At 46.2% G+C, this 17,013-nt stretch overlaps 1 protein-coding gene across 15 annotated transcripts in view; it reads left to right on the plus strand.

Moving 5' to 3' along the window:
* The window catches only part of ADGRB1 (adhesion G protein-coupled receptor B1), a 291,999-nt gene that overhangs the window by 234,712 nt on the left and 40,274 nt on the right, over window positions 1-17,013 (plus strand). For all 15 annotated transcript variants that reach the window (XM_063174933.1, XM_063174955.1, XM_063174924.1 and 12 more), the window contains 3 exons: window positions 931-1,081; window positions 6,246-6,315; window positions 13,627-13,693. In XM_063174933.1, coding sequence (XP_063031003.1) covers window positions 931-1,081; window positions 6,246-6,315; window positions 13,627-13,693 — 288 coding nt within the window. The remainder of the gene's footprint in view (window positions 1-930; window positions 1,082-6,245; window positions 6,316-13,626; window positions 13,694-17,013) is intronic.

The raw sequence follows: 17,013 nt of genomic DNA on the forward strand, positions 1-17,013 counted from the left end.
CCTGGCACTCTGGGATTGTTCTTCATAATGCATTTGCCAGTTCTTTCCCCAGTTTAATTTTAAATGGCTTAAGCTGCCTGCATTTCATTTCCCCTGTGAGATTTCCCCACCAAGTAGTAGAGCTCACCATTATGAAATTCTTTCTAATCTAGGGGGGAGTTGCTTTCTTTTTTTTTTTTTTTTTTTTTTGTCTTTTTTTTTTTGTCTCCTGTCTGCTGGTAGTTATGTGCTCTTGGACAAGTCTGCCCTCATGTTTGCAGTGCTTTCCCAGCCCCTGGCAGCCGTGGTTTCACCCAGCTCTCACAGCTTAACTCTTTCACTCAGCCCTGTTGTTCTGGCAGGGGCACCATCCAAATTACCTTCCTCAGATTTCATTTCCATGGCTGGGCTGCCAGGGACGTGGTGCTTTGCAAACCTTTTGAGCTGAGATTAGTGCACTGTTTACTAACTACTCCGTCCCCCCTGCCTTGTACGGATCATGGCAATAGTTTGGATGTTTTGGAAATTAAATATATCCTGCTGAAGCCAAGAAAGCACCAGGATGGGATGTGTGCTCAGACTTCTAGTGGAAGGTGTCCCTGCCTGTTTTGGGGAGGTTGTAATTAAATGATCTTTAAGGTCTCTCCCCACTCTAACAATTCTGTAATTCCACAATTCTTCTAAAGTGTTAACTGTGGCTTTATCCTAAAGCTCATGCTTAAGAGCAAATGATTTCCACGTAGTATTTAAATTTAAGGCTTTGATCTTTGCTAAGTCAAAGCTTTTGGAGAAGCCTGCCCCCTCTAAAACAGTATTTCCATGTCCTGATCTCCATGACTTTTCCTTCCAGAGCCCGGTTTGGAATCATCTCCCCGCTCCTTCCTCTCTGCTCCCTGCTGCTCTCTCCGCCTGCCTCTCCTCTCACGTGTCCTCCTTTCCTCCTCTCTGCAGGTGATCTGCACCCTGGTGGCGGCTTTCTTGCACTTCTTCTTCCTCTCCTCTTTCTGCTGGGTGCTGACCGAGGCCTGGCAGTCCTACATGGCCGTGACGGGCCGGTTACGGAACCGCATCATCCGCAAGCGCTTCTTGTGTCTCGGATGGGGTGAGGATCTGGGGGCTGTGGAGCAGAGAAGGGCCAGGCTGCAGGAGGGGCTGGTGCTCCTCAGGAGGCTTGAAAGAGAGTGCTTGGAACCCTTGCAGGGGTTTCAAGAAGGGCTGAAATGCTTAAAAGTATATATCCATAAGTTGAGCCTCCTGCCCGGCGCACCCGAAAATGGAGGAGTCGAGTTCAGGTTTAGAGGGTGCTCCAAGAGTGGTTCTTCTGGGGTTGGGTCTGTTTCTTGCTTTCTACTTTTCTCTCTCTGTCTCCCTCTGTGTTGGGTGTGTTCTCTTGGTACATGATACCAGCCATGTGAATCCTGGCCCAGGGCAGGGATTGTTCTTCTGTGCTGGGCACTGCTGAGGACAAACCTCCAATTTTGTGTCTCCTCTCTACAAGAAAGTCATTGAGGTGCTAGAAAATGTCCAGAGATGGCAGTGGAGCTGGGGAAGGGTCTGGAGTACCAGATGTGGTTGAGAGAGCTGTGGAGGCTCAGCCTGGAGAAAAGGAGGATCCGAAGGGACCTTCTCACTCTCCACAGCTCCCTCACAGGAGGGTGCTGCCAGAGAGGCCAGGCTCTGTTCCTAGGTAAAACTATAGAGCAAGAGGTAGCAGCTCCAATTGCACCAGGTGATGTTTTCGATGGGATATTTAGGGAAAATTTCATCACTGAAAGGATGGCCAAGCATTGGAACAGGCTGCCCAAGGAAGTGGTGAATCACCATCCCTGGAAGCGCTCAAAAACCCATGAAGTAGTGACATTTAGGGTCATAGTTTAGTGTTAGACCTGGTTGGACTTGATGATCCTCGAGGTCTTTTCAACCTCAGTGGTTTTATGGTTCTAAGATTCTGCAGAGCAACCTGGAGTGAAGCAAACTCTGAAATCCTGTCTCCATGGCAGCAGCGCCTTTCGGAGACAAATAAACTGCGAGACTGCTGCAGATGCTTGTAACTAATTTTTCTTCCTCTGCCTCTGCCATATGTTTAATTTATTAGCCTTAAATGATGCATTCTGTAGTAGAAAACAAATACAAACCCATAAACCTGGGCTTTCAAAATGATAACAAGGCTGTGTTTGAAAGGAGCAGCGGCACAAAAAGTTGCTGAGAAGTGAGGAGGCAAAGGAAAGAAAGGAGTGTGGCTGAGCTCTATTAATGCCTCATTTTACTACTGAAGTCTCACAATTCACCCCAGGCAAGAGATTTCTGGTGCTTACCGAGCACCCTGATGTGATTTATTCTGGCACATCAAGAGCCGTCCTCGTTGCCGTGCCTTCATCCCTATACGTTTTCCCTCCTAAGCTTTGCTTACAATAGAGAATAAATTGTGTTATTAAAATCCAGGGTTTGCATGTTAGCAGGAGCAGAACCACAATACCTGCAGAGGACAGGCTGCAGGAGCCTGGTGTGCTCATGCATATGTTTATACCTCCTTGGTGACTCCAGCAACATCAGGGATATCAAATGTAACAGACTAATAGCTTTCCTAGGTAATAAAAAGGGATTTTTCACCCCCCTGATTTGTAAAAGCTGGGACAGATGGGCATGTTAGCCAAGGGAATTTTGGATGAGCAGCATTCACATTTGTAGTCTGTACAGATTAAAAAAAATAAAAATCTCCCTACATGTGTAGAAGCATAATTTCCACGGCTAGTAAAATGTAGTCAGCTCTGAGCTAGGATGCACTGCTGATAAATGATGCATAATAACCATTTGGAGTAGGTTAGGACAAGAAATGAAGAACACTCTTGCCTATTAAGACGGCAAGGGAATTTTGGATATTTAGCATCCTGTTAGACTTCAGCTGTAGAGCTGGGATTAATGGCACTTGTAAGAGGAAAGAAGCCGAAAATATGTTTTAAAGAGCATAATCTGAAATAATTAGCACAATTCACTTTGTCATGAGCTGGTTCTCCCCCCTTTCCCCTCTTTGCACATTTGCATTTCTCTAAGCCGTCGTTGGAGACGTCTTTGCCAAGTTCTCAGCTTCTCTCAGCTGTAGCTCATTGAAGCTGCAGAGAATTTCAGCAGCAGGGAGGATTATTTATATTTCTTTGGTCTCCTCTTGGATGTGCAACTTTGCAATTCAATGTTTAAGTTATTATTAGTAATAATTATTATTAATGATTTTTGTCCATGCTTGGACAATGCTCTCAAGTTCATGATGTGACTCTTTGGGTGATCCTGTGCAGGGTCAGGAGCTGGACTTGATGATCCTTGTGGATTCTTCCAATTCAGGATATTCTCTGGTTTAGAATAGACAGATAAATTGTTCCCTGGGAACAGCGCAGTCATCATATTTAGCCCAATAAAGAAGAAATATTTTTTGTCAGGATTTTATGACCCTGGCATAGTTTCCACAGCTGGATTTTTAATGCTGCCATCGCTCAGCCTCTGAGTGGGTCTTCAGCTGTTTATAACAAGAATGGCTCTTGGGAATTATTAGCAAACATCTTCTCTAGTGGAACATGATTAACACATGGCCTGATTCTCCTGTGACCTGGAAGTACAAAATTCTTTGAAAGAGGTTTTGAATGGGTTTACTTGGAATTTTGAGTGTTAAATTCCCTTTGTGCAGAAAGCCCCAAAGCCTTGCTGGTGCTGCCTGCACCACACCAGGTATATGGAACAGGCCAGTTAGGAATAAATGTCTTTCTAAAAATCTAAATCTATCTAATTTAATAAAATCTAAAAAAATAGATTAAAATCTGATTTTTTTTGTGGGGATTTTTCAATCTAATCCCATCTAACTTTGCTTAGACAGCTCTCCCAGGGCTGCATCTCTCATTATGATTCTCTTTGGCTAAACTACCACGACATAGCTGCCACCTATAGCAGCTGCTCCTTGTCCAGACCCATTCCCAGCCCAAACTGAGGCTTTCACCCAGCCTTGGAATGATCCAGTCCCTGGAGCTGCCAAGTTCACAGCCCCACTCTGGATTTCTGCATAATTACCCACGTTGGAGAGAAGCACTTTGTGAAGAACAAGTTGCTATTTTTGGCGGAGTCTTTGCCAAATTTCCTCTTTCCCGGGGTCTCTTGCACCAAGCTGTACTCCTGAAAATGTCCCCTCCATGTGGTTTCTTCCCATGGGATGCTGTATGGATGGCACCCTAGGGAATGCAGCAGCCAGGATTGATCCAGATGAGGTGTGAAGGAAGCTGAGCAAGAGTCAATGAGGGATAAAATGAGAAAAAGAGAAAGGAAAGGAAAGGAAGGATAAGGATAGGAAAGGAAAGGAAAGGAAAGGAAAGGAAAGGAAAGGAAAGGAAAGGAAGGAAAGGAAAGGAAAGGAAAGGAAAGGAAAGGAAAGGAAAGGAAAGGAAAGGAAAGGAAAGGAAAGGAAAGGAAAGGAAAAGGAAAGGAAAGGAAAGGAAAGGAAAGGAAAGGAAAGGAAAGGAAAGGAAAGGAAAGGAAAGGAAAGGAAAGGAAGGGAAAGGAAGGGAAAGGAAGGGAAAGGAAGGGAAAGGAAGGGAAAGGAAGGGAAAGGAAGGGAAAGGAAGGGAAAGGAAGGGAAAGGAAAGGAAAGGAAAGGAAAGGAAAGGAAAGGAAAGGAAAGGAAAGGAAAGGAAAGGAAAGGAAAGGAAAGGAAAGGAAAGGAAAGGAAAGGAAAGGAAAGGAAAGGAAGGAAAGGAAAGGAAAGGAAAGGAAAGGAAAGGAAAGGAAAGAAAAAAGGAAAGATAAGACAGGAAAAGGGAGGGGAAAGGGACGGGGAAGGGGAAAGGGAAGGAGGAGGAAAAAAATGAAAAAGAAAAAAAGGAAAAGGAAAAGAATAAAAAAGGAAAAGGAAAAGGAAAAGGAAAAGGAAAAGGAAAAGGAAAAGGAAAAGGAAAAGAAAAGGAAAAGGAAAAGGAGAGGAGGGAAGGGAAGGGAAGGGAAGGGAAGGAAGGGAAGGGAAGGGAAGGGAAGGGAAGGGAAGGGAAGGGAAGGGAAGGGAAGGGAAGGGAAGGAAGGAAGGGAAGGGAAGGGAAGGGAAGGGAAGGGAAGGGAAGGGAAGGGAAGGGAAGGGAAGGGAAGGGAAGGGAAGGGAAGGGAAGGGAAGGGAAGGGAAGGAGGAAAGAGGAAAGGAAAGAGGAGAGGAAAGAGGAGAGGAAAGAGGAAAGGAATGAATATTAAAAGAGATGCTTTTTAAACCCACTGCATGTTGAGTTTGGGTTGATGAAATGTGACCCATGCTTGGAAATCTCACATGGGCAGAGAAGCCCTTCCCTGCAGGATAACCCTCAAATGCTCCATATTCCAGCCAGCTTGGCCCTGTGGCTCCCAGCTGCTGCAGAGCTTCACTATTAATCAGCGTTGGGATGATTTGTGTTGCTGAGGGACCCCCTTCCCAGAGCAATGATGTCTGGGAGCTGTGCCTGCACATTCCTTGGATCTCCTGCAGTCACCTGCCATGCCCTCTGCAGCTCATGAATTAGGGCCTTGTCAAGGGGCACTAATCCCAGCTGGCCACAGATCCTGCTGATTCCTAATGGGATTTTCCCATCTTTAGTGTTGACACAGCTTAAATCCTCCTGCCACAAAGAGGAGGGCTATAAAAAGCCACATGGAGACCTCCAGAGCTGAAGAACCTGATGTTACGAGCTGATCTCCAGGCATTTCTTTAGGGAAAGGGGAGAGCTGAGCTTTGAACCTTATAGAACCTGGAAGAGACCTGAAACCCTTTCTCACTGTTGTTCAGAGGAATCTGCTCCATTACAGATCTTGGGGAACCTGTTTGGGATAGGGAAACTCAGGTTTAGTTTCCTTTTCTGTCTTATTTGGGGCAGGTTTGAACCTGGGTTGTTCATCCTACACTGAGTGCAAACAAAACTCTTAATCTTTGGGTTCTTAGAGCTGGGTTGTGGCTGAATATTCCAACTTCAGAGACACCATAAAGAACCTAAGAATAAAATAAATAAATTTTATGCATCTGAATCTGCTAAAAGACCCCCCACAACTTTTGAGACCACAGCAGGGCAGGAGCTGACTGCACCTCATGGTATTTATTTAAATAACAGGAGTAATTAAAGTTCTTGCTTTTAGTTCTGAGAGTCCTGAGCTCAGTCTCTGTCCCAGGCTGAAATGGATGATGCTGGAATAATTCTGGGAAAAATGGTGACTCTTGAGTGGGAGAAGCGCTGCATATGTGATGAAATGACCAATTTCCTCCTGTTTCATTTCCATAGGGCTCCCTGCCTTGGTGGTTGCCATTTCTGTGGGATTTACTAAAGCCAAGGGATACGGCACCGTGAACTAGTGAGTAAAGGATTCCTATTTTCCCCTTGTTTTATCCTCCATCCTTTTTGTCAAAACCCAGTCACTTCAGGAGGCAGACTGGGAGCTAAATTTCCATATGCAGGACAATTCCTGCATCCCTGCCTCCTCAGTCCATCGTCTGACCAAGCTGGATTGTGTGTTCCTTTAAAAACAAGTTCATAGGGACTAATTAGGTTTAACTGTTGTATTTGTGACATCACTTTGATCTAAATGCCTTTTACTTAGAGCTTTTTATTGTATTTTTTAAGGGGATGAATGTGGAATATTTAAAGTTTAGGACGTTTAAAAATTAAAACCAGTTTGGTTTTTTTTTAATATGTTTTTGTGCTTGATTATCTCCACATTTTCAAAATTGCTCAGCTAAGTTAAAAGCAGCAGAATAAGCCTGACTTAAGAAAACCAAGGTTTTGACAGCAACCAAGGTTTTGACAGCAGCCTGTGTTTGCCTCTTTTCCAAATCCCACAGATTTTGTCTTTAGGAGGCTTTTATGTGCTCATAATGGGGGAAGGAAAACAGAAAAGAAATAATGGAAGAGGTAAAAAATGCATCACTCAGAGCTGAGTGTTAATACGACTTTAAATGAAAAAGGAGAAAAGAGAAAATATTTTTTCCCTCTGTTGTGTAAAACCTCAGAAATTTCACCCATAGTGACAGTTCAAGGATAATATTTTATGTAGCAATAAGTCAAGCTCTTCCCTACTACATCCCATAATTTTCCAGAGCCTTCCTGGGCAGGGGTTTGCAGCCCACATGGGCAATGTTTGGGACTGGAGCTGTTGATGTGGCCGGCAGCAGATGCAGCTCCACTCGTCCCACTGAGGAAATGTCATGTGGAACCTCCTGCTCTCCCTCAATTCCCACCACATCCTGCACACCCACGGCCAAATGGTCCAGGGTTTGCATTTTAATTGCAGGGGAGAATTAAAGCAGCACAGCAGTGTTTTCTGTTTGCTTTGCAAGCTGAATTCTTGTATGGCAGAGTGTGACGGTGTTCGCAGGGGTCTCAGGTTGAGGGAAGAGATGAGGATCTGACTCCATGTTTCAGAAGGCTTGATTTATTATTTTATGATATATATTACATTAAAACTATACTAAAAGAATAGAAGAAAAGGTTTCATCAGAAGGCTAGCTAAGAATAGAATAGGAAAGAATGATAACAAAGGTTTGTGGCTCGCCTCTCTGTCTGAGCCAGCTGGGCTGTGATTGGCCATTAATTAGAAACATCCAACATGGGCCAATCACAGATCCACCTGTTGCATTCCACAGCAGCAGATAATCAATGTTTACATTTTGTTCCTGAGGCCTCTCAGCTTCTCAGGAGGAAAAATCCTAAGGAAAGGATTTTCCATAAAAGATGTCTACGACAGCAGAGGGCTCAGGATTGTGGATTTCTCGAGTGTAAATCCACAGACAGAATTCCTGAAGTCTGTGCCAGCATCAGGATGCATTGGCTGTCCCACCTTCAGTGTGTCCTGGTGGAGAGGGACCCAGTGGTTGTTGTCTGACCCAGGAGAGGACAAAACACAGCCTGGTTTGCAGAAACATCACCAAGATCTCAAATTAATTCCCTTTGGATTTTCCGTGGGTCAACCTTCTGGCACTTTGCTCCAGGGCACATCCATGAGAATAATTCATAATGAACAAGCCTCAGGGAGATGGGAGGGAGGTCCTGGATATTTCTGCTTCTCTTTTTTTGTTGATGGGCTGGTGGGAATTGGTGCAGCAAGCTTTGTGGCTCTGTCAAAAATGTTAAAGAGTTTTTTGGCCAACGTTGACCACACAAAAGTGCCTGGGCAGGAAAGGGAGGAACATGCAGGAAAGCTCTCCCTGTTTTCTGCCCTGGACCACTGTGCCAGCATCTCCACCCCACAGACTGCAGCCAGGAGGGTGTCAACATGTGACAAAACCTGCTGAGCTCCTGCTTTGCTCTCCATTTGGCACAGGGTGAGGTAGCCAAGAGGCTGGGTTGACTCTCCAGAGTTCCCAGGGGCTGCCTGGTCACTCCAGCTCTCCTCCTTTGGCTGCCAATGCTCTGGCTCCTTTCAGCCCTAAAGGCTCTGTTACTCCTTGCATCCAAGGGGTGAATATCCAGCCAGGGATGGAAGGGGATCCTGTGCTCCCAGCACTGCTGTCAGGATGTTTTTCACCAGAAACATCTGGTTTTGGTGGGGCCTTCACAGACCAGAAAATCCAGTTTGATGAGTTGGTTTCAGTGACCCTTGTGTGCCTTTTCTGGGATATTCCATGGTTCTGTGGTCCCTTCTTTTGCCTCCTTTCCATATTTCCCAATGTGGGGTGGAGCTGGTGAGTCCCACCAAAGTCATGAGAAGAGCAACAGTTCCTCTCAAGCTCAAAGATCCCATCAGACATCCCCAGTGCTGCCATCCTGTTGCAATTTCACACTTTGGTACCTTCCAGTTCCTAAAAGACATACAAGGAGGCTGGAGAGGGACTTTGTCCAAGGGCTTGTAGTGATAGGACAAGGAATAAAGGCTTTGAGTTGAAGGAGGATAGATTTAGATTGGATATTGGGAGAAATTCTTCCTGTGAGGATGGTGAGGCCCTGGCACAGGTTGCCTAGAGAAGCTGTGGCTGCTCCATCCCTGGAAGTGTGCAAAGCCATCTTGGATAGGGCTTGGATCAATCTGAGATAGTGGAAGGTGTCCCTGCCCATGACAGGGGCATTGGACAAGATGATTTTTGAGGTCTCTTCCAACACAAACCATTCCATAGTTCTCTGAATTCCTGCTGGAATTGGCTTTCCCAAGAGCCAGCGTTAAACAGAGCTCACTTGCACTGAGTGGTGGCTTCATGAGCCCTGATGCTGAATAATATGGAGCATCTCTGTAATGAGAGATTTACATTTACACTTTTGTGCATTTTAAAACATGGAACAAATATTGCTGTGGGCCCTGCTGGGCAGGGTGTCCCGACAGACTGGAGTGCATTCACACTTAGGCCTCTTTTCCTGCTCAGAAAGGTTTAAAAGCTCTGTGTGGGGAGGCCCTTGGTTTTACCTCTCGTCCAGAGCAAAGGCAGCACTGCACAGCAGCAATTTCAGAGCTGAACTCCAAAACTTGAGGTTTAGCTTGGATATTGGGAAGGAATTCTTCCCTGTGAGGGTGATGAGGCCCTGGCACAGAGTGCCCAGAGAAGCTGTGGCTGCTCCATCCCTGGAAGTGTCCTAGACCAGGTTGGATGGGGTTTGGAGCATCCTGGGACAGTGGAAGGTGTCCCTGCCCATGGTAGGGGGTTGGAATGAGATGATCTTGTCCTTTCAGCCCAGTTTTGCCTTCACTGGGCACTCATGGGTCATTTCAGGTGGGCACTGCAGACTTTCAAGGCCCAATATTTCCATCTTGCAGAAGGAAGCAAAAGTTTTAATCACAGCACATTTCTCCTGGGAAGGAGGGGGACAAGAGTTGACAAGATAAACCACAAGGGACTTTTAAAAACCACACAGAGCCTTTTAAAGCATCTTCAACCCTACAATTTTTGATCCCAAGAGCAGTGCATGAGCTCCTGTGGTGGAGGTGGACATGAAGTCAAAGCAAGGCTCTGATATTTAAGTGAACATAGAATTTAACACTCAACAGCAGCTTTTTTTTCTCATCCCACTCACAGTGGTAAAAAATCCCTGACATTCAGCTACAGGACATGGTCATGAGGGCATTCTGGGGACAGCTGCAAGTGTTGAAGGCCTTGCAGAATTAATCTTGGTGTTAAAGATTCTCAGGGTAAAGCTGGTGGAAGGGGCAGGGTGTGAAATGTGTGATGTGTCTTGAGGCTGGATCTTTAGGATGTGCCAAAGGTGGCCCAACCACACTGGAACAAACTCCATCAGAGTCTTCAGCAGGATTTCACCCTGTTTAGTCCTTTTTTTTTTAATTGTACATGGGATGAAGCTTTTCTCTAACGATGAAAACACAACAGAGCTTCAGGACAGGGGTCTGTCCCACCAAGAATTGCCCCATCAAAGGCTTGGCTGTGTCTCCAAACTTAATGCAGAGAGATCAGAGCCTCAGTGGTAAATTTAGGGAGTTTATATGTTTAATATTTACCATTTAGCTGACCAGCCTGCCCTGAGTCTTGAGCTGAGGAGAGACAGAGAGGTTCAGATTAAAAATTGAATATGTACTGCAGAATTTGGATTTGCTGTTGTTCTGTGAGCGGTGATTCCCAGCAGCCATTCACTCAGCCTTTATTACTCAGGGCACTCCAACAAGGGGATTTTTCCTTTCTCTTGTCTGAACTGCATTTGAAAGGATATTTTGCTGTTGTTTGGAGCATGCTGGGGCAGGGTGGAGGCTGCACTTCCAGTCTCAGACAAAGTCTGAGGGGTACCAGAGGTCTAAAGGACCTGCCACTGATCACCTCCTTAGATTAGGCTGAGTGTCTGAATAATAACTCTGCTTTTAGCTGGTGCTCCAGGGACTGCCTCTGGACCTCTAAATCTTCACAAACAACCTCCTAAAGCTTGAAGTGTATAATTGAGGTTGTGCCACTGGTGCTGGGAGCTCGCATCCTTCCCCACCAGAGAGCTCATCAGAAGTTTGCTGAGAGCACAGCAAATGTCTCAGGGTCCTGGAGTGTCACTGCATCAGGGCTTTTGTGACCCACAGGTATCTTCAGCAGCTCCTGGGTTAAGCTCTGGATAAGCACTGGTGGGCCAGCCCTGATTCCCAACTGTAATCTCAGTTTTACAAAATGTTCTGTTGGTGCTGGCTCATTTTACACAGGATTGAGGTGAGAGCTGTGCCTGGACAGTGTAAAAAAGGGCTCAGTGGAAGCCAGCCCTTCCCAGGACCAGGACAAAAGCCACCACCTTCATCTGTGCTGTGACAGAGTCACAAAAAGATCAGATGGTTTCCAAAAAAAAGGGTTTTGTTTTTTTTGTGCTGAACACAAGAGCTGCTGTCAGTCAAGGAAACACTGCTTAGGAATTGTTAAACCACTCACTTCCTCCCTTCCAGTGATAATTTTATTTTAAAAATCACTGATGAGATCCCTTGGAAAGTACAAGGGAACCTCTTAGCAAAATGCAAATATTTCTGTGCCTCGTGGGCACAGGTCTGAAAGCATCTCCACTAGGCTGGGCTTTGCTGTCAGTTCTGTCTCTCAGATATCCCCTCACCCTTTCCTCTCCCTTGCTGGCAGCCAGCACCTCTGACAGCCTCAGAAATGCTTTGGAGAAGTGCTGTGGCAGGGAGGGCAGGAGGGATCAGGGCTGGTGCTTGGTGATGTGTGAGCTCACCTCGACAATTCCTGGTGCTCCTGGGGGTGCAGGGGCTGCCAGGGACCCTGCAGGGATGAGAATCCTCTGTGCACCAAGTCCTCATCACTAATTGCAGTGCAGGGCTGTCAGATTTCTTCATCTGAGCCACCAGTTGGAAGAGACACTGAGAAAAAATATCTCAAAAATCAGGATAGAGCATTGGATGAAAAGGTTTGGACAAGGACTGGGATTTGGGAGCCCTCCTCTTGCATTTTGGGAGACCTCCAGTTGTTACAGAGCTCCAGAGCTTCATTTTTACTCCCTCCCTCCTCAGCTGATTATTAATTTTATTATTAAAGTTGCTCAGACAGCTTGTGACAGAGCAACTTGCTATCAGGAAGGAATCAGAATTGATTAAATTAGCACATTACTGGTTTAATTTAGACATAAACAAGATTCAGACCTTGGAGAAAACCAGAATATCCTGCTTTTAATTCTCAGCTTGAAATATTTCCATTTTTTTGGGGCTGCCGTTTCAGAAACGTTCCTTGTTTTGGGGTGAAAAAAATTTAACATTTTTTTTGCAACTGAGATTTAATAAAAAAAAAAAAAAAAAAAGAGGCTGATCAACAAAGCTGAAATGTTTCCAGGAAGACTTTTGGTTTTTTGTCCCCTGGGAGCATCAGTTTGCTCCTGATGCAGGATGAAAGCATCTTGCTGAGGGCAGGGCAAGTGAATTACTGCAGGGTGAGCTGAGTTAAGAGCTTGGAGAAAGTTCCCTCTCCATTGTGGTTTCCTGCTCTTCTCCTGTGCTGAGTGCACGCTCGTTTCCTGCTGAAACAGGATTACTCCATCCCACATTTTCTCCAGGGTTCTGCCCTGTTAAAGCATGCAGACTTTCCCAGGGGCTGCTGACACACTCTAAATTCCCATCCTCTCCTATCCTGGAGCACTTAATTTGTGTGTCCATGCCCTGAATTGCTGGATTTCCTGAAAAAAAAAAAAAAAAAAAAAAAAAGGAATTTCAGCTCCAGTGCTGCTGTGGATGTTCATGACTGTCACAGAGCCTAAGGGGGTTTTTTTGTCCAAGCACCTGCTCAAAACAGGGTCACCTAGATGTCACCCAGGGCTGTGCCCAGGCGGCTTTTTTGAATGTCTCCAAGGATGGAGATGTCACAAGTGAAAGGGGGGAAAAGCTTTTCCTTCCCGACTTCACAGTCAAACATGAAAAACAGGAACTCAGAGAATGGTTTGGGTTGGAAGGGACCTTCAAGATCATCTCATTCCAACTCCCTCTGCCCTGGCAGGGACACCTTCCACTATCCCAGGTTGCTCCAAGCCCCATCCAACCTGGCCTTGGACACGTCCACGACCTCAACCAAGAGGTCTCAAATGAAAGCTCCCTCAGTTTGAGAGGGCACCAGGCAGTTCTGGAGCCCAAATTCCACATCTGCTCGGTGCAGAAGGGAGATGTCCTTCTCAGGTTATGTGGTGTCGAGAGAGAAGGAACGAGCTGGTTTCCAGAAGAGGCACCACACACCCCAAATTCAGCTTATTCCATAAGAAATTCCACTCAGGGAATGCTGTGAATTCCCACCTTGCTGCTATGTTGTTGAATTTCCCCATGGAGGCAATCTCAAAGGGAGGGAAGAAATGTCCTGCACCCCTGGAAGACACAGGGATCAGCAAATGAGCAGAGGAAAATTTCCACTCTTTCCACTCTTTCTCCCATGTAAGTGGGACAAGAGCAGCATCATCTTGCCAGCCAAATGCTGCAGCTGCTTCCAGGACCTGGTCTGAAACAGAGCACTCTCCTTCATTTTGCATGAATTCCCCTGCCAAATGTCATCCTGCAGGCAGCTCCCCAGGCAGAGGAGCCTTTATGCAAGTTCAGGAGAGATGGGAAGCAAAATTTGTTTGATTTAAAGTCTGAGAATTTTTATTTTTTTTTATTTTTTTGCTGTGGGGTGTCACCTCCTAGGCTGAACTCTGGCAGGCAGAGGGAAGAAGCCAACATGTGCCTGTTGGGGACATTTGCCACTGGGTCACTTTCTCTTCTCTCTTCATTTTCCAGCTGCTGGCTGTCATTAGAGGGAGGACTCCTCTATGCCTTCGTGGGACCGGCGGCTGCTGTCGTTTTGGTATTTAAGCTTGTCTGAAAGATTTCTTTTTTTCTCCTGTACATCTTATAGCAATTTCCTTGTTCTTTCAACCCAAGAATGCCCCTCTTTATTTCCACTTGTATTTCAAAGAACTTCTCCTTCAGGAATAACAAGCAAAGCCAACAATTTGGGACGGGGTTGATTCTGAAATGTAATGTGTCTCAGCTCTCAGCCCCTAACATCTGATTAATGCTTTACCTTGGTTTTGAGTGTCTGGATGGAAATGCAGGATGATGGTGGAAAACTCTGACATTGTCTCCTTCAGAAAATGCTGTTCCTGATGATTTTCACACCAGGCTGTGCCCTCACACCCAGCTTTTATTCCTGGTCCATCCCAAGCCAGTGCATGTCAGCAGATTTCCTTGTTTGAAATTGAAGTTAAAATCTTCAAATCAGTGCTGTGGGGATCCCTTCTGACCCTAAAAATGTCATGTTTGCTTTGAATTCAAAGAGATGGCAGGGTTAAAATGGGAATTCCTAAACTCCAGCTCCTGCATGGGGAGTCCATTCTTCTGTCCAGCACAGCCCCAACACCAACCTTGGCCAGTTATAATTTGAGTTTAAGGTGTCACTGAAGGTGATGTTCCTTCCCTGCTGCTGAGGCCTCACTGCCCATGAGAAACCTCAGGGCTGAAAGAATCTGAGAACTGCTGCACCTCCAGGAAATCCCTCCTGCAGCAATTCCTGGTGGGTTTAAAGCCACGTTTGAGCCCCCACATCTTTCTGCAGTTTCTCTCCAGCCCATGTTTTATCCAGTGGAGGAGCTTTATGCCCTCTGAGGCTCTGGAAGAGCCCCACAGGAATGGGATTGTTGACACTCCCAATTCCTTTTTCAGTTCAGGCTTTTGTTCCGTGCAGTGCCTGGGGGATGAAATGCCCCGCAGCAGCAGCAGCAGCAGCAGGAGCTTACAGGAGAATAACTCCACAAAAGCTCGGGCTGCCTCTGTTCTCAGCGCTGTCACTGCACATCAAACCACCTCAGTGCCATCGTTTCATCGGGGTGACAAAGAGAACAGCCAGCAGTGGCCCCTCCTCTGCGAGAAATCAAAATTGGTATGAGCTGAGGTCTTTCATGTGGGGTTGTGACACAGAGATTCAGAGGGAGGAAGCTTTGGTAGTGCCCAGAGTCGCTCTGCTGCCTCAAAGCACCTTGCTTTTGTTGTGCCAACAACAAGGGAGGTGATCTTTCCCTTTTCCTCTTTTAAAGTGTGAGGAAAACACAGGAGCCTGCTTCCATTTGGCAGCTCAGATTTGCCTCACCACCAAGCAGAGGAAATGAGATGTCCTCACAGAGGGATCAGCACATGCAAATGGTGGTTCCTGCAGCTGATATTTGGTGGTGAATCATCTCTGGGGGTGTCTGGCCCTGATCAGCACCAAGAGAGAGGCCACACGCCTCCATTTAGAGTCCCTGACTCATTCCTGGCCAAAGTGACAAATGGATATTGCCCTGTTAGAGCCACCAAAGAGCTTGGGGAAGGAGAAGGAGAAGCATGGAAAGCCTTTTTATAAATGGGAACCCGCAAACAGATGAGCTCAAAGAGTTGATAAAGCTCTGAAGGTGGCTGGCCTGCAGGTTCAGCAATGTTCATTACTCACAGTCAGGCCACTGACACTGAACAGCTGCAGCTTTGAAGGATAAAGGTTTGACCTTTATTCTTAAAAATCCTGATCTGCCTTAAACACAGAGCTGTTGGAAGCAGTTTTGCCTGCCCAGCTGATGTGGAGCAGCCTGGTGGGTTGTGTGCAGGCTGAAGGCAGGGGGAGGCTCATGGAATGAAGTGAGGACAGGGTCAGCAGTGGTCAGGTCATGGTTATCTCCAGCAATTTCAGACTTGAGGCTTTGCTTTTGGAAGTTGTCTCAAAGATAAAGAAGTAAAGCTACTCTGCATGTTATTGGAAGAATATCCATGTGGTATCCCTGACTTAGGAAAGAAGCGGAGCCAGGATCAGAGCAGGGATTGATCGTGGTGATCAATGTACTGGATTAATTGATTGATTAATTAAAACCAGTGCAGAACTGCTCTTTGTTGTCTCCCCTGGTCCTAAGGAGTGAGGATGCACACTTTGGCCACCCCTAGGATAGATCCAGCCACATTTCAACCCCACCTTTCCTCCTGCCTGGCTGCACCTCAAGGAAAAACCTTTTTGGATCCTCCACAGTGAAGGATCAGTGATTTCAAAGTGTTCACCCTCTCTTTTCATGCTCATAACCAGGCTTTGATTTCCTGCTGATCCTTGGCTGTGGCACTGTGCCTGACTTGCCAGTGTTGTTTCTCTGAATCAATACCATGGTGAACTCTAGAAATGGTCTCAGCTGTCCGCTGACCCAGCAGCTGATGCACACAAAAAATTAACTGCAATTTCTGAGATTTTCTGTGAATTCCTGGCTGTGGGCTCCATATCAGTGAGCTGGTGAAACCAGCAGAAAGATTGATCATTGTTTTGAGAGTGATTTAGGAAATTAGGCAGAAGTTTGGTTCCTGCTTTTGGGTCAGGTGACTCTTTGGATTTCTTAAAATCACAAACACGTAAAGTCACATGAATTTATCTCTGAATTTGGCCTTAAAACATTTCCCTGCAAGCTCCACATGCAAAACAGCACTGACCACATGTTTCTGCCACCAGCAGCTGTTCCACTGACAGCAAAGGCAGGAGAATGTCTCCTTTTCCACCATCATGACCTCCTCCATGCAGGGGTGGGGCAGGTGTGTCACTAACGTGTTGGGGATGGGGTTTGTACAGCAGATGCAGCTGGCAGCAGTGGATGCAGCTGGAAAGGCACAGGGAGGAGTTGGGGGTCACTCTGCAGGATCTCAGCTCTGTCCAGCCTGTGTTCCAGTGTGGATTTTTGTTTCTGGTGGATGCTGATACACTCTGCTCTCACCCAGAGGAAAATGGACTGCGTGGAATTGTATCACTGATTTTTTTGGGAATTCTCTGTGCTGTGCCATCTGCAGTATCTCCCAAGACACCCCACCAGAGCAGATAATGTCTCTACTTGACCCAGCAGCCCTCCACCTCTTAATTTGAGAGCAGCAGTGGTGTTTCACCAGAAAAGATCTGTGACACATTGTCTGCATTCTCTTAATGCTGCTTCTGACTCCAGAAGGTGGTTTGGGAAGCAGCCAGTGTCAGCCCACTGCTCTTCTCTGTACTGGCCATTTTCTATTTGGATTAGCCCAAAAAATTGTTGTTGTGCCTGGAGTTTGGCTTGCTGGACCTCAGGCAGTGTTGGGGTTCAAGCAGCCCTGCACCAATCTGAGAAATTCCCAATTTCTCCTGCTTCATGGAGACCT

This window comes from Melospiza melodia, chromosome 1 (genome assembly GCF_035770615.1).
Source record: "Melospiza melodia melodia isolate bMelMel2 chromosome 1, bMelMel2.pri, whole genome shotgun sequence".
NCBI lineage: Eukaryota > Metazoa > Chordata > Aves > Passeriformes > Passerellidae > Melospiza > Melospiza melodia.